Source organism: Lates calcarifer, linkage group LG7_2 (genome assembly GCF_001640805.2).
Source record: "Lates calcarifer isolate ASB-BC8 linkage group LG7_2, TLL_Latcal_v3, whole genome shotgun sequence".
Classification (NCBI taxonomy): domain Eukaryota; kingdom Metazoa; phylum Chordata; class Actinopteri; family Centropomidae; genus Lates; species Lates calcarifer.
Window position 1 is genome coordinate 4322757 of NC_066854.1, and position 27762 is coordinate 4350518.

Genomic DNA, 27762 nt, shown 5'->3' on the forward strand with positions numbered 1-27762 from the left:
GACCCGCCTATATACAATGTATATATACACCAGCCGGTCAAATAGTAGAAAGAAGTCACTGTTAACCTCCTGTGGTATCTTGAGAATAACCGTTGATTTAAGTTAAGTTTAATCGGCTATGTGTAGCCTGTGAGTAAATAACGTATCATTTTATGTTTTAACGGTTTATTCTCACGGTAAAGTGCTGTTCAGACGGTGTGGGATAAAATATACAGAATTAGCAACGTAAATGGGAAAACATTTCATCTTCTAGTAATGTCTAAGAATACTATGTTTTGCTAAAACATATGTTGAATGTAGCTAGCCTGCTAGCTTAGCTAAGTTTTGAGTAACTTTGTTTCAGGCTACTTTAAGGGACCATCGTCAAAGTTGTGGGCGGTAGCAGAGGGAGTGTTGTTCACGGCCATTCCCTTACTGCGCCACTTTAAGTGAAAGGGGAAGCCTTGAAACCTCCATGTTTGTATCTTGAAATTGCGAGCGGAGTTGAGCACCATATTGAATCAAAGTTGCCAACTCCTTGACAAATGTTTTATAACTTTCAGACTTCAAACTTCAGCGGGTATTCGAGCGGATAACAACACCCGGAGTGTAATCGACGTGCTGTAGGGCGACTTGTTGCGATGTTTCTCGGAGCGCTTCAGCTTTGTTTTCGTTCATGTTAAGTTGGTTTAATGCGGCACCGAGTCGGCGAACAATCTCTAACTTTAAAGTGTGAGGTCAGCACTGTGGACCAGACCTGGATGTGATGGACAATCCGTCCTCAGTAATCACCCAAGTCAGCCGGGATGAAGAGGGAAATAAAGCCGCAGGAGAGAGGGGTAAGTGTCTTTATTTTCCTCCCGCTTCGGTTCTGCGCTTATGTCAAAAAAGTTTTGCAGCTCCGCGGTCACTGCTCTGAGTCAGAGTTCACGATCCCGAGCTCACAAACCGCACAGTAAACTGCTTTACAGTAACAGCACATTACAGCCGCAGCACTGCTGCACTAATATAAACACCACACGGAGAAAAGTGAACTCAAAACACGTAACAGCTCTGAAACTGTCAGTTCCTCTGCTGTGCTCAGAGTAAGGCTGCGGCCCTTTGGCCTGTGATGAAAGTAGAGGAAATGACGTACTAATGCTTGATTAAAATAGCTATAATCATTTAATAAAAGCATAACAATATCTTACAGTCATCGCAGACTTACTTTAAATCCTTTATAGAATATTATAATATGAGTTGGTAATAGACATAAGCATGTAGCACCATAGGTGCAGATAATACTCTCAAAAACATGGATAATACTGACATCAGTATTATAATCAAGTAAATATCTGTTGCTACATTTTCTTACTGAGAATGTAAAAAATAACTTGTTTACTCCTCTGATCTCCTCTCTCTTTCTGTCATGACTCTTAGCTCTGTTTATTTTTGCTACAATGCCACTCTGTTTCCCTCCTAACTAAATGACTGGCCTGTGAAACACTGATTTCTGCAGTGCAATACTAACTTTATCTGGTCTGTGTGTTCACTAGCGTGGACCTCTGGCACCACCACTGTACACAGACCAATGACATACCACAGAGTGTAAATGCAGGTTACTGAATAATCAGGAGACCTGTCAGTCATCATCTCTGAGAAAATGCTTCCAGTGTTTCTCATGTTGGCCATAATCCAACATTTCTAACATCTTGTGTCACTTCCAGCCTGCATGCTGTCACATTTAATGCAAACAGCACTGGTATTTAATGTGTAGCTGCAGTTAAATCCTTTAACCAGGCAAACTGTACACACACACACACACACACAGATATGGCAGTTCATGTTTTGACATCAAGGGATAAGCTGAGATGTGAGCAGATGATGATCAGTGGCCTAAACGTCAAGCAGTGGCCTTGTTGTAAATGTGTAGTAGCCTAATCTATTACATAACCCTGTCCACACACTTTGAGAACATGTTTACTCACGGTGACACACAGCCACTGTCTCAAACAACATGTTTACGCTGTCCTGCCTAAAGAGAGTCTTGAGATGAAAACCACAGTTTATCAGCTTCACTAAATGAAAACAAAGCTCTGAGTTTTGGTTTCATTGTTGTGTCAGGGTGCATTTAGAGGATCTTCACAGTTTTGCTTTTGGTGGTAGCCACTGAATTCACACATGTCCCTCTAAACAGCAAGATCATCCTTTAAATTCAGAATACAAACCTATGCTATTCTCAAATTGTCATAGTAACCCAACATGGGAACGCTAACTGTGGGATGATGACCTAAAAGTTGTGTAAAAGGCCATGAAAGGCAGAGAAACCCATGATAAATGCTAAATAGACTAAATAAAAACCTACTAGCTTCTTCTTTAGCCTGGTTCACCTGACCTCCAGTTGGCAGTAGAACCGATTTCTTGTGCTCATGCATTCAGTGAGCGTTAATGTGTTTATGAGATCTGTCTAGTATATTGTTTAGATCTCTTTGTCTCAGAGTGATAAATAAATACTAGTAAAATGCAAAATATACTTGGGTACATGCTAAAATGCTAATCTTTTGACAAATATGACATTTTGTGTTGCATTTATCATTTTCTTATTGATCTATAAATAACACAGCACAGTGCTGTTTTATCATTTACCACTAATTGTTGCTTCTGTAACCAGATCTCAAACCATGCCAGCATGTTCTCATATAACAGTGTGTTAGTCAAGCAGTTGGATATCAGCGTCTCGGCAAATCAGATACAACCTGCGTGAATGCTGAGTGTAAATCTGCACAAAACTGTGACTCTTTGCAGATTTGATCAGTTTGTGCTCATATAGTGTCTCTTTTAACTTGAGAAGGTCAGGTTCACGCTAACGTCACAAACCAATCTGAAAAAGTTTCATTAGTGTGTGTTTTATTGGAGAGTTTTATTGACACATGAAAGTGAGAGCTGTTTTAGAGGCTGTTCATCTCAAAGAATTAAATCTTTAAACATTCATTTCATGTCCCGCATTAAGGCTAATTTAAAACTATTGGCGGCCTGCTCAACACTAGCATCAGTCACATTGTGGTCAAGCCCTTGTATCTTAATAAAACTGTGATTTTTAAGACACAGAGTAAATCAAAGTCCTGTAGAGAGAGACTCATTTTTTTAATGTTTGGAAACATAGCAGCCACAGAAATCAGCCAAAGGTCAGTGAGGCAGAAATGATAAGGAAGAGCAGTGGAAGCGTTGATTACTGGAAGGCATTAACACTGTCATTCTTAAGAATAGATCCCGGGCTGATAAAATGAACTGATAGGGAAAAGCATCTTATCATAAGTGCATATGGAGTGTGAATGATTCCTCACTGATGTCATGCTGTGATAAAATGCACTCTGAATAATTCATTTTCGGTAAAGTTATGGGACAGGAGATAACACGTTGAGGGATGAGGATTCTGTCTAATTCACAGATGATGTTTAGGAAATAGGCTTTGGTCCAGGCAGAGCTACATTTAATCTTCTGTTATTCATAATTGCACTTTGTCTCTTCAGGTTTTACTTCTGTCAGTTATATGACAACAAACAGTCTAATTCATGATTACCTACAGTTTGTATTTGCTTGCTAAACTACACTGATTACACTGTAATTCAGCCGACAGTGTTTCTCACTCCTGCTGGTTGCCTATGTGATTGTTTTTTTAGCTACAGTCAAAATGAACAGCAGCTTTAAATATGTCTTTGCCTGGAGCTGATAGAGAATTTGAAGACTTTACAGAGATTTTCCACAGTAATACACATCAAACGACTGTTTCATCTTTGTATGAAGCCACAAGCGTCGCAGGGTTTTAACACAACATTAAAAACCACAACTTATATTACTGCAAAATTAAATGGTACTTCTCAAATAAGTGTATTTGACACTTTTATTTATATGTAGCTTTTGCGGATTGAGCAGTTTAAAGTGATTTTACACTTTTAAAGCCCCAACGCTGATGCTAATACTGAGGATGAGTGCGATGTCTGTCACTGTGTAGCACATTGGGTGGTTAAATGTAATAGTAATAATGATTAAATCGATTGTCAGATGATTAAACAGCCAACTTTCATAATAAATTTGTTCACGTCACTAATTTTTCAAACAAAAATGCCAAATATGATCTAGTTCCAGCATCTCAAATGTGCAGACTTGATTATTTTCTGGATTACTTGATACTGAAAACAGCTGTAAACAGTACATGGCCCTAAAACATGCAGACAGATCTCTCCTCAAACCTCTTTGTGAGTGAAATGTGGGTGTTTTTTTCTATGGCGCTCTTATGTCATCTGCATTAGAAATCTATTTTAAGAAGAATGACACAATAGTCTGAACATTGTTTTGGCTGAAAAGGAGTGAAATACGTGGAAAGTACCCACTGGATGGGACTGTGAATGCAACACAAACTTTTGAAGACAAAATCAAAACACTCCTCTTGTATCATAAAACACTTTATTGTGGAGAAATAGGCTTGTCCTTTATAATGATTCAGGTTTAAGGATCAGTCAGGGGATACGTTTTTTTTAGATGAATGCCTGCAGTATGTTCCACTTCCCTCCATAAATTGGCTCCTTCCTTGTCATCCTCATAATGCCCCTTTTTATGAATTAATGCATGCTCTGTGTTTTGCAGACATCACCCACTTAGTCATTTTTTCTGGTGAAAAGACGTGTGATAAAAGGCATGAATAAGGACGTGAGTGGAGACTCGAGGGAGCAAATAAGGACATGGGAGTGAAGGCTGGAAATTATAAGGACATATGAGAGAGAATGAGGGGAAAAAGGGAGTGTAAAGGGAAACAAAGTAGCTCAATGAATGAGGACATAAGGGAGTAAATAATATGACAATGGACTGAATAAGATAATTCTGCTTTACTTTGGATTTATTGCTTTTACAGCTGTGATGTGACAAACTTATTGATTTCTACTTGCTATTGGCTTACTAGCCTGTGTTATCAGGCAAAAATTAGGCTTTGTAATCATCACAAATCAGTGATATTAACAATAGAAAGTCAGCTTGAATTGCTTAAAAGAGAACAACAGCGCTCAAATCCATCAGTAAAAATGAAAACCTGTCTCAAAAACCTGAAGACATGAAATCAGCTCACTGTGGAGAGGATTCTGCATGGATAATGGTATCACAATCTTACCGCTGCTACACTACAACATGATGGCAAGTAGCTTCCTCCACTGATACCCGTCTGTTTCCTCTTCCTGTTTTGGCCCGAGCACGGCAGAGGCCAGCAGAGGGTCAGACGGGGTTTGAATCCACAAATGGAGTAGGAGGGAATGGTAGAGAGGGAATGAAAGAGGCGTGAGAGATGGACAACAGAGGTTTGTGTGTTGGTAAAGCAGTCACGTACGGACAGACGGAGAGAGGGAGTATGGTGCAAGAAGAGACCGAAACAAAGTCTAATGTGAGACAGAAAAGTGCCTTAATCAGAGATTAATGGGACATGGGAAGGAGCTGACTGGAGTTTTGGCTTGACAGACATTTGTGAGAGAAAAAATAAGAAATAAAATTTAGTTAAACGCAGCTTTAAAAAAAAAAAAAAAACCTTAGCTGACAAAGCCTAAAACTGTTTATACCTGATATTGATTTCTTCCCCTCAGAAGTTACTTAGGTCAGCCATTAATTCTGCTGACCTTACATGATGATGCATCAAGAGAATTTTGCAGCTAAAAATGGCGGTTAGTAGATGATGAAAGTAGGTGACAGTCAGTTTACTGGTGCTTGACTTATCATTGTAGCTAGAGGTGTCTACTGGTTTTTCATCATGCATCTCTTCCTCACACAGCGTCTTAAGTACGTATATGTACTGTACTGTGTGTGTAATGTATGTACAGAATGCGCATACTACATACCATTTGTCTGACTGTACTGACTGTACTAAATGCTTTAAATAATCATCGTTTAATTACAAGCTACTACATATGTGTGTGTAAAACTGTACAACAGAGAGAAGGAATGAGGTTGACCTGTTAACTTCCTCCTCTGTCATAGTACAGTGACTGACAGAGATAAGGGTGTGAGACTAAACCCTCATTCACTGTTCGCCAAGTTTGTCCGGTTAATTATCAGTTTGCCCAGGATCAGCTGGAGCTTTTTTCTGTTGTTAAATAAAAGTCAAATAGAGAACACCACGGTGAGCAATCATGCTTTTTCTCCCTGACCACATCAGAAGGTTGTATGTGCTTATGAACGCTCATTTGACATCTGTCCACTTCTGACCGGCACAGTACATTCCATAATAAACTCATAATGAACTTATGATGTGCTCACGTCGCCTTTTATGATGCCTGCATTAGCTGCAGCTCTGTAAAGTGAGGGGTTAAAGTGCTGAATGTTGATTGGTGGCAGTTGAGACGGTTTGCTGCTGACATCAGAGGGGCGATTGCGCAAGAGCTCCTGGCAGGCATGTGTGTCTCCAGGATGGTTTGTGCACATGATGAAAGTATGAGGAAAATTGCTGGATGACATTTTTGCTTGGTTTAACAACTTGACTGATGATTCAATCATGTAAATTATTGTAGATAAATGTTCTGTCATCCAAGTAATTAGTCAACTAATTGTTTCAGCTCCAAAATAACACTGAAGATAATGATGAAGAACGAAAAATAAACACCCCAAACAGACTTGTGCTACATCAGCAATTACTAATGTGGCTCTGGTCTTTCTGATTTTTTTGTAAATAACCTCTTCTTCCTCTGCAGGTTCTTCTCCCTCTCTGTCCTCTAAGAAGCCCAGGAGCGGAGGCCTCTTCTCCAGTCTTTTCTGCTGCCTGTGTCGGGACCAGCCTGAACCCCCACCAGTCAACAACAACGCCCCTCTGCTGGTCGAAGAGAACGGAACGGTCTCCAAGGTGTGTTTACCTCTGTCTCACTGGTGGCATTTAATTCAGGTTGCATTTTTTTGTCCTGTTTTGACTGCAGTGGAAAGATAAAATCTGTGTCAGAGAGGCCAGGAAAAAAAGACAGATTCCAATGGGCATTTTATATCCAATTTTCTGTATCTTCCCAGTTTTGTCATCTTTCAAATGTTTCTGTATGCTCAGGTAAATATGATTTGGTGTTATTTTTAGATCCAGGTGAAGCCACTGCTGCCTCCAGTGAAGTCAAAAGACTCTGGAAAGATCTGTGTGGTTATAGATCTGGATGAGACGTTAGTTCACAGCTCTTTTAAGGTAAGATTGCTGCATTAATTACAAACAGCTGTGTGCACATCCAGGATTACAAGTGTGTTATTTGATATCTTAGATGACGCAGGGACTATAAAATATGATTTGGGCTTTTTTAAGAACAAGCAGGCTTCAAGGCACATATTTATCCCCTGTGATCACACTCCATCATGAGATAGCTCTGTTTAATAGTAAGAAACACTCTCAGGTCTGTATTTTCCATTTGTTGTTGTTGTTGGCTCTGACAGTGACATTTCTGTCATCGCTGGCAAATGCCAAATCTAAACTAGCTGGTTCTTAAACCTAAATAAACACAGTCACTCCTCCATGTGCACACACACAGTGCAGACTGTTTGTCTCTATAGTACCTGCAACTGTACTGCAATAATACCACAGTCAGTGTTGTGTTGTGTTATTTCTCCAGAGTTTATATCTGGAAATATCCATACCTCGTGTGTTAAAATAATCTTTTTTGTCCTTCTAACAGCCTGTGAACAATGCAGATTTCATCATTCCTGTGGAAATAGATGGAACAGTACACCAGGTAATGCTGTCATCACACTTGCAGTCGATAAACTCAGCAAAAATGTTCATATTGTAGCCTGTAGTCATCTGCTGTACTCCAGTGTGACAGAGGCTCAGAGTCTTTGTGGTTGTGTGATAGCAGTGCTCCCGAGTTGAAATTGCCGAGTATAGAAGGTGCTGTCAGCGTTTAAGGGATTTGAAGATATGGCTGCTTGGAGACGGATGACATACCGTGGGTCTGGGCCTGATTCAAGTAATCCAGGATAGGTTTGTTCAGACAAGCAGAGCCTATTCCGGATGACTTGGTTCAGGAACGCTGCCCTCAGCCGCCGACACCGCAAAAAGAAAAAAAAATGGAGGAACTTCAATAAGACAAGTCTCGGATTTTACTTGTGGAGCCAAATGTGTGTGTGTCAGTGATCTACATGATTATCTTTATATTTAGTTTCCTATGGAAATCTCTGACAGAGATTATAATCTATGGGATTTACATAAAAGTTCTTTGGCCCTAAAATTTGTCTATTAGATCCATATGGTACAACAAACCTTCACGTTGTCCACTCATCATTTTTACATATTATGTTTAATACCAGAAGAGATCGTCATATAAGTCCTCAGGCAGTGAAGATTTGTAGAAACATGCTACATTTTGAAATGTATGCAGTGTAGAAGCCTGGCTTCAAGAATGCTGTGCGTTCCAGGTGTATGTCCTGAAGCGGCCCCACGTCGACGAGTTCCTGAAGAGGATGGGAGAACTGTTTGAATGTGTCCTGTTCACTGCCAGTTTAGCCAAGGTAAGACACTTTTACAGTTCACAGCTGCTGGTTCCCCTATAAACCACTGCAGCCGCTAGTGAAGCTTTGATACAGAAATACAGAACACAGAAAAAAAACAAACCAAAACTATTTCACATCTTGAATTCCTGAAAAGCAGAGGTAGAACGTAAGGAAAATGAGCAGTGGGAGGATGGATTACAACATCAAAAAGTAGGACAAAAATTCACCAATTGGTATTATTGATATCATGATATCATTCTGCATAAATGAAATTAGAATTTTTACATATTCTGCCCTTATAACATCCTTTTTTATGCTGATTTCATATGTTCACATAGCATTTTTGCAGATGACTTTCATTTTATACTGTACATAAATAAGCCATATGTTGGTTACTAAATTTACATGTAGATCTTGCAAAATCTGTGTAATCGTTTTTCAGTATATAGGACTATATCTGTTCTAAATGTTACATAATAGAATAACTTACCTGTCTTGGTTACTGCCTTTCTAAATTAAAGCTGTCAAACACTGAGGAAATACATTATGATATAATTGCAGGTTTACTGAGTGTAATGGTTGATGTATTAACTTTGAGATGCACAAGCTTCAGCACCTTTTTTTTCTGGCTGCAGTATGCAGACCCAGTCTCTGACCTCCTGGACAAGTGGGGCGCTTTCCGCTGTCGCCTCTTCCGGGAGTCCTGCGTCTTCCACCGAGGAAATTATGTCAAGGACCTGAGTCGCCTGGGTCGTGACCTAAACAAGGTCATCATCGTAGACAACTCCCCTGCCTCCTACATCTTCCACCCCGATAACGCAGTGAGTATCCCTGGACACATACAGTGCCTGAGTCATGACAGGTGGGAGCAAGTTGGGGAATTACTCACCTGCTCAATAAAGTCTCTGTTATTAATAACTAACATTTTACTTGACTTTTTCTTTTCTGGGTTTTCCTCCTCTTGCTATTTTGGTGAAGTCATACAGTGTTGATTAAAGATGAATATTCTTGTCCAGGTGCCTGTGGCCTCGTGGTTCGATGACATGTCCGACACGGAGCTGCTGGACCTCATCCCGTTCTTCGAGAAGCTGAGCAAAGTGGACAGCGTCTACTCGGTCCTCAAGCACCAAGGGGCCACAAGCTAACAGTGTTCGACTCCTCATCTCAGTTCTGAACAAAACGGCGTACAAAACGGAAATATACACACACCAGCGAGGCTCCAGCACCAGCTCCAGCTATCAATGCCCACCAGAACACAGACTGCTTCACAGCTGACAGAGCCTTCACCCTCCCAGTATCAAACCAAGATCACGTTTGGGAGTCTTTCAATGACTCTGATGGCGTCATCACTGCCACCTTCTGGTCAAACAGAAAACTGCCTGAAAATTACCTTTTAACCCCCCTCCCTCCATCGTGAACCAGCTTATGTGAGTGAATGGACGAAAGGATGAATGAATGTTTTAAGGACATTTCTGCAGTGTCACTGAACTTGCAGTAGAATTAACAAAGCAGAGGTCTGTAGCCATGACTCCTATGGACACAGACTGGGTACTGGACATAGACTTCTCTCATGGATTCAGCAGTCTGGTCCTGCAAACCAAAGCAGGATTTGGTAAGCAGGAATCAAGTGGAAAGGAATTTTTGGAAAGGTTTACGTACAAATACACTTGGATCAGTCGTGTCTTTGAAAGAGCAAATAGTGTATATGTACTGTAGATGTCTTTTTAAACATTTTTAGAATAGCATTATCTTTGTCGCGCACCCTAATCTCATCAGTTATCACACTATTTGTCTGCAGTCAAAAGCATGTGATCCTCGGGTGTAATTTTAGAGGTTTTAGAGCAGTGTGATCAGGTATTTTTGAATAATCATGACAGTGTTATGGATGAATCTGATAAAAAAAAAAGTTTGTTTGATAAATTCACCAATTACAGAAAAGATTGGACAGCACTTTACAATTATAGACTATATAGCCTTCCTTCTCACTGCAGTCTAGAAATTGGTTTTAGCACAAACCCAGCTTAAAAATGAATAATAAATGGGGATTATAATTATTTTGGTATTGAAAAAATCAAATCAAATGTCCTTATGCAGCAGGAAGCAATACAAATTTTTGATGCATATGAACAGAATGTACACCATTTTTAACTTAAAGATACAGCACTGAAACAGATGATGACTGTAGTATTTTTTTTCTCCAAAAACCTGACACTAATATGAATATCAGACCATCTGCACACGACAGTGAAAGAACAGCTGCTAATGCTTATTGGATGTGGATCTCCAAAGGCGGTTGTAAGATTGATGGACAGCCAAAATGCATTGAATCTCCACCTGCGTTTCAATAGATGTCATGACCAGTTGATGCCAGAGACGAGAGGACCAGGATCGGCTTCTTAAACCACCCGGAAAACGGTCATTTTTTACACTGCGTCAAAACAGAGGCTCTATTGGTATATGTTCGGTCTTGTTACTTGTTTTAAAGCCACACACATAAAACTTGAATTTCTCACAGCATTTATGTACAGACTGTCTTTGAATGGGTAAAGAAAGCTGTAAAAAAGTTAGTTTGGCTTGTCGGTTTTGTTCTCATAAGCTTCAAAGTACATCTTTTTAAAGATTTTTATCAAGCGGTACACATACGCTGGAAACAATTTCAGGACTTTGTAATAAAATGTGTGTCGATGGGTGGGGGGCTGCCATGAGGACTCAAGGATATGTGAGGTGTTGTGCCTGGTGAGCAAGCACACCTCTGAAAACAAAAAGTGGTTTAATTCAGTCCAGATTTAAAGGAGAAATCCACCCTGAAACACTTCAACACTGTTAATAAACAGCTATCGCAGATTTCTCTTACACCTCTGAGGCCTCTGTTATTTGGCTGGTGGTCATATTCTGTTGAACAGACATAACGTAATGTTGAGATAATTCTAGTGCAGCTACAACAGATGTGAAACATGAACAGTAATTTTTCTGTGTAGTTGCCATTTTACATAGAATTACATAAAATATTCCTGAAATGTATTTTGGGAAATCACTAAGAGCAGCAGTGTGAGAGAATTTGAGGGTGGAATTTTCCTTTAAAATCTCAATTATAACAGATGTGGAGTTATACATTGAGCCTGTGCTGCTTTTCTTTTCTTTTTTTAAGCTCTACATGGTGATGTTAGTTGGTCAGTTTCTTGAGCTGGTCAGTTTTAAGGAGCAGCCTGACCTCTAGCAGGCATTTCAAACTCTTGTTATGTTCTTCATATGCATTGACAATACCATGTGTTGACACTGATGAATGAAAACGGTGGATTTGACTGAGAGCCTCGATAGCAGGCCTGACGCTCAATGCGACTTTACCTAGATGGAACAGGGAGGACAGTTAAGTCCACCATATTCAGAGCTATTACGTTATTTTTCTATGTTTAACAAGTTGTCAATCAAATTAGCCTGTTTCTTTTCTAAGTAATTACTGATTTTAATTCTTTTATTTTTGCCATGGAGTGGTCCTCTGATACAATATTTACAGTCTGTTTTCCAAAGGGGAAACACTGATGTTGCTGTTCATGCAAGACCTGGTTGGTTACCTCAGATATAGTAGGTAATACATGGATCAGAAACACCAGCAATTGACTAAAAGAATAGTATCTTACTGTTGTAGGCACATAACAGGGTAATTTTGACATGTGTTTCATGTAAGCCATCATCACATGCCTCAGTTAGATTAATGCTGATATGATACTGTTGTTTTTTTTTGGAATTCATTGGCAAAGTGGAGTATTTATAGGAACAGTCATCTGATCACATACAGAACAAGTGTTGTGTCACTATGGGGCCCGTTCGCTGATACTGTACTTCTTACACATTCAGTAGATATGTATATTTTGTTTTGCACAGTAATAAAGCAAACAAATTTCATTAATATATGGAATATTCATGTTACTGTACTCATGATTCAATAGATGTAACCTAATTTTTGACCTTTGTTGTTTTATCATACCAAATTATATATGGACTGTATGTAATAATACCATTTTTTTCCATAAATGCTAAATGGTCCAAGTGTTGCTTTGTTGAACATTTTTTTCCTTTTCAAACAATATGGATATAAAAGTAGCATAAACACAACAAGAAAAGTAATGTTTGAAGTAATCTTTAGCTGCAGTGATTAGTTGCTTAAACTAATTGATATAAATGTGTTTTTTAAAGGTGTACTTTGTCAGGTTACTGGATCCCAAATTTTTCTTCCAGCCCATGTTTAGTGTTGATAAAATAACATTTAAAAAATATTTTACAGTTCAATTTTAGTCAGGGGAAATATGGAGATGGTGCTCTATTTGATAGTTAAGTAATTTGTCAAACAAAACTATATATTATTCTCTGGGTCCCTTTTTGTACGATAATATTAAAATACTGCTTATATATAATACATATTTTGTTACAGCAGTATTATTATTATTTTATTCTGTTTTTTTTTTTTTTTTTTTTTTTTTTTTTCTGGCAACAGGAAGCAGCATTGGCAGTAAACACAACACGGTGCAGCGTTGGTTTACAGCATATAGTTGCCTAGTTACACAACTAGCAGATAGCAACATTAGCATATATTTGGAGTCGTGTCGTTGACCGCATGAATGTAAGTCCAAAATTTACTCTCATTTTAACTGTTTAGGTATCCGCCAGCTCCTTAGAGAAATATCTGGCTCTTAAAACTACTAGTCACTGGTTAGCTAACATTTTATGTGCTTTATTATGGTAATAATTACGTGAAAGGCAGAAACCGAGCGTAGCTAGTAGCAGTTTGTTGGTGATAAACAGTTGATTTATGATCTGTAAAAGTACAGTGCAGTGCGGTTTTAAGAATACAATGTTGAGGTAATATCATTATATACGACTTTATACCTCTACCTCACCACATTTCAAAGAAAATTACTTAATGGTGCCTCATAATCCATAAGAGTGTGAACATGAGGGCTGCAATTAACAGCGAAAAGTTTTCGTTATCAAACAATCTGCTGATTTTTTTCACGAAATGATGGAAAATTAACATTATAATTTCACGGAATCCAGGGAGACTTCTTAATATGTCCCTGAAATGACTGAACTCATTAATTTATTAAGCAATCAGTGCAGTGAGTATATTGATTAATGGACTACTTGTCCCACAGTTTATTCTACATTGATTATACTGTATATATGGGTCCTTGTTCAGTATTTTTGAGTGTGCTAGTGTCTTAATCAGTAAATCAGTTTGTCTCTATGGAATTAACCATTGTTACTTTATATTTTATTTTGGGGGGTTTTCATCAAAATACAAGAATGTGAGGTCAACCAGACAAATAAATATCATCTACACTGTAAAAAAAAGGAATAACTGGACTGAAGAAACATGCCTCAGGTTTAAAATGCTTAGTCCAGCCTCACTGAATACCCTCAGTTTGAAATAAACTCAGAGGAGAAAGTGCTGGCCATCCAATCACAATAAATGGAGTTCTAGGAGACATGAGTAATTCCCATTTTTGCAGTCAGTTTCTTCACTTTCTTTCTTTCTCTCAGAGTCACTTGCTTTTCTCTTTCTTGTTCTCCTACTCTGCCATAACACTGAGCGTGGCGCTGCTCTTGGCCTTGCCCATGGTAAACTTGACTATCCCGCTCATGTCCACACTGGTGTTTTTCAGGGTGAGTTTGTGGACCGTCCCGTGGTTTTCCAGCCGGACAGAGGGGCCCGCCTGAAGGGTTTCTCCATTCAGAGTCCAAATGGGAGGCTTGCTTATGGCGACAGACACCTCGCACTGGAAAGCGGCTGGCTCAGACTCCATCACCTCCACGTCCTCAAGCTCTTTGACCATCACAAGAGCCTGGGCTGCAGCAGCACGAAGGGAAAGAAGCGTTATCACCATTCGAGGGAACACAGTAAGAAATTTTGTGGACACAAATTCCTTAAAACTCCCCAGCTCTCCACCCATCTTACCTTCCACCATGAGCTTGGCTTTAGATGTGTGCTCCCCAATCTCGATTCTGTAGGTGCCCTCATCCTCCACAGCTACCTGTTGGATCACTAGTTTATGAGAACAGCCATCAGCCAAAATGTCCACTCGATCTGACGAAACCAGCTCCTCCCTGCCTTTGTACCAGGTAGCGCTGCAGCGAGGTGAGGAAACGGTGCACTCGAGGATCACCCGATGCTTTTCCAGGGCTGTTCGGTCACGCAGGGGTTTGACAATGGAAACTGGAAGCTCTGCAGTAAGAACATTTTTTTTTTGGTTCGGTTCTGAACATTGTTAAGCTGCTAACTAAGATGTTTTAGATGTAAAAAAATAGCTTACCTTCTACCTCAAGGTAAGCCGTAGATTCAATGTCTCTGGCTACAAAGCGGATTTCTCCAGCATCTTCAGCTTTGACATTACACATCAGCAGGAAGTGTTTGGTCCCTTAAAGAGAATGACAACATATTTGTATAATCTATTTCAATAATCTAGTCACACTGAAGTGGTTCTGGTGGCTTGTGGTAGCCCAACACCTTTGAGACATTTGTAGGTTTTCCTTGAATTTGTAGCCCATCTGTATGTTTTGTTTTTTGCTCTCTGCTCTCTCCTAGGCCTCACAGTTCCCTGCAGTTCCTTTTCTGCCCACCAGTGGTCATTCTACAAACTAGTGTCACTAGTTTAGTAGCAGGGTGCTGGGTCACTTTTTCCTTTTAAATTTGCTATGTGCACTGTGATAAACACTGTATTTATGGTTTGGCCATCTCACTGGTTGTTGTGTTATTGTCCTTACATCACCTACAGTGCATTTGTTACTCAATCAAATGCTATCTGTGCAAAGTTCTTGTGGGTATTTGTTTCTCAGCCTTAACAGAATCATCCAGTCTCATCAATAATCAAGCCATTCCTTTTCTGACCTTCAGTGCGGATCTTGATGGTGCTGGTCGGCCGGATCTTGTGGCCATCTTTGTACCACTCTCCAGTCACATCCTCCAGAGAAACCTCACACATGAAGACAGCATTCTGGTCCTCCTGAATATAGAGATCCTCCAGATCCTGCACTATCTCCAACTCATGCTCTGTGAGGTTAGTAAACAGATTTAGATCAGGGATAATAGATGTTTCACTTGAAACATTAAACTTCTCTTTAAAACCACTAGATGGAGGCATAGTACAGGCTTAACTGCAGCTACTTCACTGGCTGCACAGTTCAACATGAAACTTATATCAAAATGTAGATTTTCATATAAATGTACTCATGCAGACTCTGTTGTTCAAAGTTTTAATGGGATGTGTGTTATAGCAGCATCCATTCAGACAGTTACCATACACCTCCAGTGAACAGGAAGTGTTAATTTCCCCCGTGTCACATGTGTAAGTGCCAGAATCAGCCCGGGAACACTGCAGGATCTGACAGAACCGTTTCCGACCCATGGAGTAAATCCGACAGTTCTTCCCAGGCTTAAGCTCCGTCCCATTCTGATTCACAGAAAAGACAAGGTATTCCTCATTAGTCTAAAACCTGTTCCCATCAAATCTTATATTTTTTCTACAATGAGCCAAAACATAGTCAGGTACAATGACAGGATCTATTGGTTTGTCTTACCTTAAGCCATTTCACCTCAACATTTTGTCTGGAGAATTCACACTCCAGAGTGGCAGGAAGTTCCTCCTCCACACGGACATCAGACAGCACTCTCAAAATAGATACTGGTGTCTCTGTCAATTCAGTCAATCATCTCAGTCAGTGAATCAGCAAATCAAAAACTTAATAAATTAGTTATGGTGATTTTTCTCTCTCTCTTTGACGTTTCCAGAATCAATTTGAACAGTCCTGTGATGGCACATTTGCCTTAAATCTACATCACAATCCATTTTGCTTCACATCCACAGGCTGTAGTTACCTTTGACTGTGAGTCTGGCAGAAGTGCGCACCCCTTCAGCAGAGAAGACAATGGTACCTGTGTCCTCCAGAGTGAGGTTGGACAAGGTGAGACCGTGAACCAGCCCATTGGTGCTCACCCGCCACTGGTTGTTTGGTTTCACCCGAATGCCGTCCTTCTGCCAAATTCCCTCCACATCTGTGTGGGAGAGCTCCACCTCAAAGGAGGCGGTCTCTCGTTCAAAGGTTTCTTGGTCTATCAGGCCTTTACGGATGGAGATTTTACGGGCTGGATTTGGAGAGATGAGGCAGAGTAGAGTAGTGTGAGTTTAAATTAATATAATTATATTCTAATTCGTAGAATTTGTATCAGGATTAGATGATGCCATTCATATTCAGAAAAGATATCGGTGAAGAATAATTACTAAAAATCTAGATAAAGTGTGGGGCATGCATCTGTTTGGCAAAACTTTGTGTTGACATAATTATATTTAAAATCATAATTGCATTTTAAATATAATCATACTGTGTTAAAGCACAGCTAACACTTCCACTGCATATTGAGAGAAGTCTGTTTTTCAAGGACAACAAAAGGTGGTTCAAATATAGACACAGCTCAGTTTATCGCGTTACAAAAACAACACCTACAGTAGCTCCATGGTCCATTGTCACTGTGTCATTCAGCACAAGATTGTATGACAGCATGGCTGTGTTTCAAAAACCTTTTCACACTTACAGGTCCAGCCCTGCTCTTCCTAGTATCTTTTTACATGTGACATACTGTGAAAGACACATATATGTACTGTTCTTCATCTTCCCAGAATTCATCTGTGTCAGATGATATGCTAGTCAAGTGGCACACTGCACTGACTCCTGTATAATTCCTGCTAATGTCTTTCTGTAGCTGTTTCCAAACATTAGAAAGTCTGTGAGAGAATGTCTGTGCCTTTAAATGGAAAAGTGTAAGAAGGGAGGGGAGTCTTCCCTTTTCATGTCTGAGTAACACTTACGTTCTACATTGAGTTTGACTTGTGTCCGGTCATGCAGAGTCTCGCAGCGGTAGGTTCCCCGGTCTGACAGAGCCAGGTTGTGGATGGTCAGACTGCGTTTACAGCCGTTCTGGGCCAATGTGTGTCGGGGACCGGACTGGATGACCACCCCTTGCCTCATCCACTGGACCTCGCCTGTCTCCAGGCTGATCTCTGTTTCCAGGGTGGCTTCTCCAAACTCTTCTGCCATGACAGCCTCCATTTTCTTAGTAAACATGACCTGAGTCTCTGGATATAATGGGGACAGACAGAAGTAAGGTTACATTAACCTGCTGGTAATCCTGGTAATACACCACTTCCTCTCTTTTGCACTCATTTAATTATCTTACCCTGAACTTTGAGGCTGGCTTTGCTCAATTGTCCCTCTGCCTCTGCTGTAATCCTTGAACAGTCCAACATCTGGCACTTCTTAATCACCAACGTGTGGCATAGGCCATTCTGTGTTGCCTGGAAACGATTACCCAGGGTGATAGGCTCGTTGTCCATGAGCCAGACCAACTGAACATCCTCAGGGGAAACCACACACTTGAAAGTGGCATCTTCTCCCTCAAGCACAGTGGTGTTGTGGAGCTCTGTGAGAAACTCCACCACTCGAGGCACTGAAGAGACATAAGAAAGAAAACATATGACCCTGTTTCCTTGTGTAAGAAAAGAGAAAAGCTGAGTATAGGCATACTTACTCTCTACTCTCAGCGAAGCCGCAGTGCGGTCATCTCTGGACTCGCAGGTGTACTCCCCAGCATCCTCTCTGCTTAAACGGTGGATGGTCAAGCTTCGCTCCACTCCATCTGCCCGAATGGTGAACCTCCTGCTTGCAACCACCTCCACACCATTCTTCAGCCACTGGACGTCTGCTTTTGGCTTGCACACTTCACAGCGAAGGGTCACCATACCATCAGCATGGGCCACAGTGTCCCTGAGTGGCTTCACAAACTTGATTCTCATTTCTGTATTGCAGAAAACACCCAAATTTAATATGGCTTTTCAGTCCACACTGAAGTGTGTCCTGCACATAGAGAAAATTGACAATAAAAAATCTTGAATCTTGATCTTGAATACAATGTTACTGGATGATGAAATGAAAATGAAATTTTAACCTTTAACCAGCAGGCTGAAGTGGATCTGGTCTGTGTTGACATCGCAGGTGTACTCGCCAGCATCAGAGCGCCTCAAAGGGTTGATGGTGAGGGTGCGTTTATGGCCCTCCATGAGTGCTTGGTAGCGTTCACCTTCAACAGGCGTCCAGTCTTTCAGCCAACGCACTAGAGCACTTTCCTTGGACACATAGCTCGTTAAGGTCACACTCTCTGCCTCGTAACCCGTCACAACGATGTCATCCTCCTTGTTCACAAACATAACTGGAGGTTCTTTGATGTAAAAGAAAAGAGAAGCAAATGTTAGATACCTTTTTGATCAGAAAAAGATTTTTTTCCTGAGACTTACACGCTTAGTCTGTACCTTGAACCCGGATCACACTGATCATCTTGTCATTCACAGCGTCACACATGTACTTCCCAGAATCTGAGGGCTGGACATTTGAGATGATAATTTTCCTTAGAGTCCCATAGCTCTCTATGTAGGTACGGGAGTCACTGGTGAGCAGCTTGTCATTGCAGTACCACTGGACGGGGGCGTTGGCACGGGACACCTCACAGGCCAGGATCAGGTCATCACCTGCCACCATGTCCTGGTAGTCAGGGTCAATTGAGTTTCCTACAATGGTCACTGGAGGCTCTAAAACCAAAAAAGGGAGAAGATGGGTGATTCACTCAAGTGAGAATTTTTTTTAACAAATTCCCTCCTTCAACAATAAAACCAACTAAATGGATTTTACCTTCCACTGTAACCTGGAAGCTGATGCTGTCATCTCCAACATCCAGGAAGTACTCTCCTGAGTCTCTGAGCTCAGCATTTAGGATGACCAGCGAGCGGAAAGAGCCTTCTTCCTCTTCACATAACCTTTCATCGTCCTCAATACGACAGCCATCCTTGTACCATTTGGCGACAGCATTGGCTCTGGAGAGTTCACACTCCAGCACAATGTCATCAGAAATCAGGGATTTTAGATTTGTCTTGATCTCTGACTTCCTTAAGATCTTCACTGGAGGCTCTGAGGATACAGAATTACATATTGACATACAATACATAATATAAAACAATAATATAATACAATGGTGGTCTTTAAAATTGCTTTTGTGTGGAAAATTATTATTATTATTATTATTAATCTCCAAAGCCAACTTATGCCTCTTACCTGAAATTTTGACCTGGAAATCAATTTTATCATCAACAGCGTCGCAGGTATATTTTCCAGAATCTTGTGGGGTAGGAACATGGATGGTCAGACGCCGGATGAGTCCGTCCTCTGTGATGGTGACGTTACTGTTCTCCTCTATTTCTTTGCCATTCAGCCACCACCTGACTTCTGCACTTGGCCGGGACACCTCGATCTCCATCACAATTGGTTTGCCGGCAAAGCTCTGCAGTTTGTCAGGTGTGTTTTTGGGGCGGGTAAGTGTCACTGGTGGCTCTGAAGGAAAAGGAGCATTGAAGTCATTAAAAAGAGTCACAAATGATAGAAATGCAATCAAAATTCTATACATTCATCAAGATTCTTACCTGTGATAGTTACCAGGAACGCCACAGAGTCATCTTCAGTGTCACATATGTACTCCCCTGTGTCGTCCACAGTGGTCGTCGGTATAACTAACCTGCGCTGGGCCCCATCCACCTCCAGGATCAAATTAGGGCCCTCTTCTACCTCCAAGCCATCTCTGTACCAGCGGACAGGGGCATCTGACTGGGAGATCACACAGCTGAGCTCCAGCCTCTCTGGGGCTAAATGGGTCAGTTCCAGCTCTGTTTCAGTGGGGGAAACAATTCGGACTGGTGGCTCTGGAGCAGGAAGAAAAGATTTAACCTTTATTTGACCAGGTTAGGATTGGAAATCTTACAAATGTGTAAAGCATTTTGGTATATCTTAAATAAATAAGTGATTCTAGACCTTTCTAGTAAGAATATAACAGAACCAGAAGTGAGTATAAACCTGTGACAGTAAGCTGGAAGAAGACAGAGTCTCCATCTGTTTTGCAGACATACTCTCCACCATCCTCCACTGATCCGCAGGGGATGGTCAGCCTCCTGTAAGGACCCTCAGATATCAGCTGGATGTTGTCACTCTCCTCCACCTCCTGACCATCCTTGAACCACTGCACCTTCCCACTGGAGCGTGAAAGTTCACACTGTAGGTGGATCTCCTCTGAGATGTAGCTTTCCATCACGACATCATCCTTTGGTTCCACAATCATCACTGGAGGCTCTGTTTGTAGATAACAGAAGCAGAGCGAGGTCAATTCATCTTTCTAATATAACTAATGTGAGTGTAATAGCACCTTTTATCTTTTTCATGACTTGATCTATGTGTTGCAAATCTACTACTTGAACAAACAGGAACCAGAAATGTCCCCGTACCTCTGACATTGACAGTGAACTCCATGCTGTTGTTTCCTGCCTGGCAGGTGTAGCTGCCAGCATCTGAGATTTCTGCAGAGCGGATTATTAACCTCCTCACAGTTCCCTCTGCCTGCAGAGTTATATTATCACTGGGCCAGATCTCACAGCCTTCCTTATACCTGGGACACAAATTTGATAAAGACAACTATAAAATAAATGTCAAATTACACACTAAATAGACATACATTTAAACTGGCCTATTAAAGAGTAGATAAATTGAGTCAGACCCTTCAGTAATGGCTGCTGTGTGAGTACATTAGCTTGCAATGAATTACTAAATTAAAGAAACAAACAGAATTTGAAAAGAGCAGTAAATAATATTGTTATTCATGTTGCTAACAGGATTTTACTCCTTACCAGGTGACTTCAGCATCCTCTCTGGAAACATGGCAGATCAGCACCACAGGGTCCAACTCCATGCTGCTCTTATGGCGCTCCTCCTCTGGGACCGGACTGAACTCCACAGGAGGACCTGAAAAAACAGGAGGAGGAAGGGAAGGACATCAACAGCTGGAACACAAGGTACTAGACGATGGACTTGCTGTTCTGATATCTTTTACCTCCAACATTCACATTGAATTTGATAACATCCCCCAAGGTTTCACATGTATAAACTCCAGAGTGAGATGCATCAGCTGACTGGATCACAATCCTTCTCATGTTCCCATCTGATTGGATGTTGAGGCCATCAGTCATCTGGAGCTCCTCGCCATCTTTAAACCAGGATACTTTTGCAAAGGGGTGGGAGACTTCACAGTAGAGAACAATAGCATCACCAGTCTCCACCTTCTTTTTGCTGTCTAATTCTGACAGAGGGCTGAATTTTATCACAGCAGCTGGAAAGAAATGAACATACACATGAAACAAATTCCCAGAACATTCTTCTGTGATAAACTAGATGTAGTAAGATTAACAGATTTCAACACCTACGTTTAACTTTGAGCACAGCTGAATCCCGGACTCCATTGGCTATGAACGTGACCTCTGCTGTGTCCTCTTTAGCACGAGTGTCACTGATAACCAAGGAGTGCTGTGTTTGAGACTGTTTTATCAAGTATCGCCCACCATGCTGCAGTTGAGCACTGTTCAGAAACCAGGTTCCAACCATTGAGGCAGACAGTTCGATAGAGAAGCGAGCATCCTCTCCCTCCGTTACCTCACAGGCTTGAAGGTGACTGCGAATTTTGGGCCCAGGAGCTAAGAGAAAAGCCCAAGGAAAAAAATATATATTTGTCAGAATTGTATTACAGTGTGGTGATGCATTTGTTGGCAAGATTGTTTTCCAACTGGTGCGGTCCAGGGCAATTTGTCATCTTAGATTTTAGTCAGCTGCTGAATAATCATCTTAAAAAAAAACAAAAAACACATTATAGGTTTCACAGTGTTCACTCTGATTTCACTCTGATTTTTCTCACTTTTCAAGACAATCTTTGTGTTTGTAAATTAATTCTCAGGCCATGCTGATGTGAACTAATGGAAGAAAATCAATTTTAAAATGTCAACTTTGGAAAATAGTCAGCAACTCCTGATTTCTGTGGCCAATACTGATATTGACATTTTAAAGGGAAGAAAACAGTGTTATCTGTTAATACAAACAGATAACCAGTCATTTCCTCACCCAGATGGACGACTTTGGGAAACTCCACATGACCACTTCGTCCGTACTTGTTGATGCAGCAGACTCGGAAGCGGTAGTTGCCTTCACATGGCACGGTGTCACCAGTGACCTCAGCTGAGGTGGCGGTCTCTGAGGTGAAAACCTTCTGCCACTCCTGGGAGCCCACTTCTTGTCTCTCCAGCACGAAGATGGAGCGGGTGGATGTCGGGCTGTTGGGAGCAGGAACCCAGGTGAGGAGGGCACTGTTGGGTCGATCTACATCCATTTTGACACCCACAGGACAGATAGGGGGACTGTGTCTTGAGGCTAAAGGACAGAGAGAAGGAGGGTGTGGTTAAGAGAGAAATTCTTTATGGAAACAATTCAAGTCTAGTTTTACACAAGATCTGAACACTATATAGTTTAAATACGCCTTTGCTATCTCACTTTTTAGTTTTCGCTCGAAAGAATTTCATCCTCAGAATCTTTGGCTAACCAGTTCACGACAAAGCCTGACCAAGTACCTTTGACCTTGAGGCGTGATGAGGTCTTGGATCTCCCTGCGACAAAGGTCACTACCCCTGAGTCATGATGGGCCACGTTGACAAAGACCAGAATGTGAGTTTTGCCAAAAGACTTGAGGATCGTCTGGTGTGTTTCATGTAGCTTCAGACCATCTTTGAACCAGTGGACCTCCATGTCGTCATCCTCCACCTCCACGCAGAACGCCGCATTCTCTCCCTCGAGGACCTCCAGCTTCCGAGGAAGTTTACGAACAATAGTACCTGGAAGTAGAGAAAAAATAATTGTATTGTACAGCAAGTTTTTCTCATTTTAGCTCGAGTTTAAATTCAGGATTGAGAATTTCCTGCCAAAATCAATACCCATAAGAATATAAATTGACAAAGCAGGAGACTGTATCTTCTTTATCTTTCTATCACATTGTACAGGTTGCTTTGTACAAACCTTAAAACTGTATTTCTGCATTCATGACACCATACCTTTAACTGATAGCTCTGCAATGCTCTTTGCTCCATCAGGCATCTCACAGAGATACACTCCATCGTCATCTGTCCCCACATCATGGATGGTGAGTCTTCGTTTGGTTCCCTTCTGCTCCATCCCATATTTACTGCTGGGCATCAGCCTCTGGTCCTCCAGGTACCAGGCGGCTGGGAGCGACTCATCAGGCACCTCGCACTCCAACACAGCAACATCCCGCTCCTTCACTTCCACATCTTTTAATGGACGCCTGAACCGCACAGCTGGGCCTGAAGAAAAAGGAAACAGGTATTTAAAGTGCATTTTTTTAAAGATTACTGCTGTGGATTTTGGTTATAGGTCTCAGTTGTAGTGTAGTGTGTAGTTTAAAACTCAAATGGCTTAAAATATTTCAAATACGTGCTCAGTATTACATCCATGCAACATGAGCAGGGATTTATTGGATTATTAAAATACAAAAGAAGCCGTTTTGCATTGTTAAAGTAAAAGTATATTTTAGTGATTCGGTTAATTAATTTGAGTTTTTGTGGAATGTTAAGATCATCTTAATATGGCCAAAACACACAAAACAAGATGTCCACATTATGTCAGCTGGTCAGATATCAGACTTCTTGTTGCTTGAATCTCTCATGCCACCACTGAATACTTTAATGCATTGCTCAGCTGATGTAATGCCACTCCATATTATCTGTATATTAAGGGCTGACATGTTGACCCCAAGATTAAACTAACACTTATGATAGAGGCAGCTGGCCCAGTACAGGACTGTGCTTATGATAAGTTATGTGACCCTGAGAATTATCTGCCCATTATTAAGGGATTAGGACAAAATAATTAACTACTTCAAGAGGTGATGCCATATATTTCAACAATGCACACAAAGCAATTAGCCTCAACAAGTGCGGCTTATGACCCAAGGTTTTATCTATGTGGGTGGAGATATGAATCAGAGACACAATGACCCATTCATTTGGACCTTTTAAAATGTTAACTTATAATGATGAGCGAAACCAACACAGAATCTCTCAAAATTTGTTGTATTCTTTGCTCTGCCTGCCGTTCATTTTAGATGATTCTCCCTAAGCAGATTCATAATCATTTAAATAAATAAATAACAGTGATATTTACAATAATATCACTTTTGCAAATCTGTGTGTTTAGCCAGTTAAAACTGTAGTAAAAACAGTTTTTTTGTAAACCAGGGAACTCCTACCTTTGACAGACAGGTGAACAGCACTGAGGGTGTTTCCAAGAGCGTTTGATGCTGCACAAACATACAGCCCTGTATCCTGCTCTTTACAGTACAGAACCTTTAGAGTGTAGTAACCTTCTCTGTCCTCAAATATCAAGTGTCGTCTCCCGGGCTCAAGGGGAACCCCGTCTTTCTTCCAGATGATCTCGGGTTTCGGTTTCCCTGTTACAAAGCAGCGAAACTTTGCGTGTTTCCCCTCTGCCACTGCAAACTTCTTAGCTGTAGATGGGTTGACAGGTTGCTCTTCTTTGATCCTCGACAAACTGAGTCGCCCACCCCTGTGCCTTGGGGACCATTGACTATTGGTATGACCATTTGAGGACATTTTACCCTCCTCTCGCTCTGGTACAGGCTCAACAAGAAGGACAGCGCCGGCCAAGGCCTCACCATTGCAGTTCATGGCCTTGCAGGTGTAGACACCTTTGTCTGGCATGCGTGTCCTGTAGATCTTGAGCTGGAACCAGCCACCATCTTGATTGCTCACACTAAAGTGTGAACTTTCAAAGATGTCATTCAGCTTCTTCCCATCTTTCTCCCATGTCACCTCTGGCAAAGGAGTGCCCCAGATTTTGCAGGAGAAGGCAGCATCTTCTCCTCTATCTACACGCAGAGAGAGGGGCTTGATGAGGAATCTTGGCTTATCATCAGATGTCAAATCAACCTCTTCTCTTTTTTCACTTAACTTGCTGCTCCATTTGTGTTCTCCATTTATCTCCTCTCCATTTCTTTTCCTGTGTTCACCATTTTGCACTTTGCAGTAGCCATTCATGTGTCCTTCAGTTTCTCCATTTTCCATCATTGGTTGCCTCACACCATTGACCCCTAATTGCCTTTGCTCCCCTCCCTGTGGTTGGGCCTCTCCTTCCACTTTCAGGGAGGCTGCTGCATATGTTTCACCTATACTATTTCTAGCCTTGCATATGTACTGGCCAGCATCTTGCTGAGTCACTCCAGTAATGGTGAGCAGGTACGCTTTTCCCTCCTCTGAGAGCTTGTAGCGTCCCTCAGACAAGATCTGGACATTTTTACGCTCCCAGATCACATCAGGACGAGGGTCTCCACCAATTTGGCACTTCAGTGTGGCATCTGTGCCACACTGTGCCACTACAGGGCGTGGGTAGCCCAAAACACGTGGAGCACCTCCAAAAATATCCATGATAATGTCACCTTCTTGCTGGTTTGAGTGAAGAAATCTCTTTTGTGATGGAATTGCCTGGAAATGATCCTCTTATCTATGGTGAAAGAGCTGTGAGACAGAGAAAATGTATGTTTAAGAGGGCAATAGAGGGAAAGACTTGCATTTGCAGAACTTGCCCAGACCAAGTCTTGAAAACCATAACAATCTAAACTTACATCCTTACAGTATATCAGTTGAAGTGGAGTATTCCTGCTCTGACACACTCTGTACAATTCTGTTTACAACTGACTCAAACCAGATGATTGAATATCAAATGTGAAATATTTTTGAAAGAAATATCTGGAATTTGCTTTAAAATGAACCATTTTCTTATCATGGGACTGACGTGGTTGATTTAAATCAAAGAGGATTGTATTGAAGTGTTTCAAACTTCCAAAATACTCAGTGTAGTTAGTGAAGCTGAACTGAGGTAAACATGTTGGGTAAGGTGTTTATCACATGTTTAGTTTTTTAGTTAAGTGGGATTTGAGCAAACGTAAACCACTCTCAGTTGTCTCACAGCTGGTGCTGTAACTCATTGAAGAGTGTATTTATAAAGTAGTCTGTCCAAAAAAAGACACCGGAGACCATGTGTCACATAGCACACAAACTGTGCAGTGACACACCTGCAGTCACAAACTGAGACAAAACTGACCCATAAATGTATGTGTGTATAGAGCATGTATGTCAGCTGTATCATTCCTGATGAATTCTCTGTTTCTGGATTGTTGCATTGTTGTCATGTTTTATACATCTTCACGGTTTAGCAGCAACCCAAGTTATTTGTTGTCTAGAGCTGAACTCCTCTGTCTGGTGAAAGACTAGCAGTCAGTGGAAAATGTTAGTGTTTCTCATGTGGCTTATTTGTTTGCCTTGTGTTGTCACCATCTTTCTTTTGGTGTTAAGAATTGCAGCCGTCCCTGCTATATGACGCACCATGCTCTCACATCTTCTAAACAGCATGGATCATGTAGTCATGTGCTTATGTGTAGTCCAGAAAATAGCTCTTTGTGTAGCATGTCAGATATTTCTTGTCTTATGATCAGTAAAAGCATGTAACAAACCCAGCTACTCTATAAACAGCATGTAAAATTTACCAGAAAACTAATTTTATTTGTGAAAGAAGAGTTAAAGGATAAACTTACCTCTCCTGTGAGTGGCTCTCTTTAAAGCATCCTGCCCCTGTTGTGATGTCTACTTTAAAATGATGTTCTTAAAACGTTTAAGCTGGCAACAGCTAATTCATATGACCTTTGGACCTTCTGTAAATTATTCTTTGACTCATAGAAATGGACGATATCCGTTCTGTTGTTCTGTAGAACAGTCATGCAGGTCTGTGAGATGCTGAAGATCTTGTTCCTTGTCTCCTTCACTTGGTTTGTTTGTGGATTCTGGCTCACGTTTGACACACCTCCTGGTCACTCAGAGTCAAAGCAAGTGAGAAAAAGTAGATTTTCCATTCACTCCTGGTGGCCCATAGTCACAGGTATCATGTCTTGGTAATGTCCTGTCGGTTTGGTGGTTGCTTGTGGGTGGCAGAGAGGAGAATGACCACAGTCTTTCAGTCAAGTGCTTGGTTTATGCGTCAGCTCTGATACTGTCATTGTCCAACGGCTAAAGAGTGAGAGAGGGGAGAGTTGGAATGGGGGGCGGGCAGCATTAAATGCTTTCGCAGCTGCTGCCACTGCAAGCCACCACCTAAAAATACCAGCAGCTTCGATGACAGTGGGCCAGATAAAGTTAGGGCTCTCCATTCACAGACCGTGGCTCACTAAAGATAGAGGGGAGGCAGAGCTCTGCGATGGATCACACAGCTCAATAGATATCCTGAGTTAAACCTCAGAAGAGAAAGGACACCCCACCTGCTGGAGCTCCT

General features: G+C 41.2%; 2 protein-coding genes across 2 annotated transcripts; one reads left to right on the plus strand and one right to left on the minus strand.

The window, feature by feature from the left end:
• The first annotated feature begins 57 nt into the window (after window positions 1-57).
• Window positions 58-12495, plus strand: LOC108873028 (carboxy-terminal domain RNA polymerase II polypeptide A small phosphatase 1). Its single transcript, XM_018661035.2, has 7 exons — window positions 58-818; window positions 6684-6832; window positions 7052-7153; window positions 7635-7691; window positions 8374-8466; window positions 9084-9269; window positions 9465-12495. Exons 1-7 carry the CDS (start codon window positions 746-748, stop codon window positions 9591-9593), a joined length of 789 nt encoding a protein of 262 aa, XP_018516551.1. The 5' UTR covers window positions 58-745; the 3' UTR covers window positions 9594-12495.
• A 1200-nt stretch (window positions 12496-13695) lies between these two features.
• On the minus strand, window positions 13696-27523 carry obsl1a (obscurin like cytoskeletal adaptor 1a). The gene is made up of 25 exons (XM_018661034.2): window positions 27032-27523; window positions 24671-25955; window positions 23457-23726; window positions 22980-23240; window positions 22477-22782; window positions 21789-22055; window positions 21419-21694; window positions 21216-21330; window positions 20817-20977; window positions 20392-20664; window positions 19965-20240; window positions 19600-19875; window positions 19180-19455; window positions 18804-19079; window positions 18443-18712; window positions 18026-18292; window positions 17675-17944; window positions 17307-17573; window positions 16319-16585; window positions 16021-16133; window positions 15740-15893; window positions 15332-15493; window positions 14757-14861; window positions 14402-14668; window positions 13696-14293 (listed from the first exon to the last, which is right to left on the minus strand). The coding sequence occupies exons 2-25, from the start codon at window positions 25863-25865 to the stop codon at window positions 14016-14018; spliced, it is 6648 nt and encodes a 2215-aa protein (XP_018516550.1). The 5' UTR covers window positions 25866-25955; window positions 27032-27523; the 3' UTR covers window positions 13696-14015.
• Between the last annotated feature and the right edge of the window lie 239 nt (window positions 27524-27762).

Coding starts and splice junctions, on each gene's coding strand:
- obsl1a (XM_018661034.2), bottom strand. CDS start 25,865: ATGGATATTTTTGGAGGTGCTCCACGTGTTTTGGGCTACCCACGCCCT. Junction 21,331..21,418: donor ATTCAATGTGAATGTTGGAG/GTAAAAGATATC, acceptor CTGTTTTTTCAG/GTCCTCCTGTGGAGTTCAGT. Junction 20,665..20,816: donor GTTCACTGTCAATGTCAGAG/GTACGGGGACAT, acceptor ATCTACAAACAG/AGCCTCCAGTGATGATTGTG.
- LOC108873028 (XM_018661035.2), top strand. CDS start 746: ATGGACAATCCGTCCTCAGTAATCACCCAAGTCAGCCGGGATGAAGAG. Junction 8,467..9,083: donor TCACTGCCAGTTTAGCCAAG/GTAAGACACTTT, acceptor TTCTGGCTGCAG/TATGCAGACCCAGTCTCTGA. Junction 9,270..9,464: donor TCTTCCACCCCGATAACGCA/GTGAGTATCCCT, acceptor ATTCTTGTCCAG/GTGCCTGTGGCCTCGTGGTT.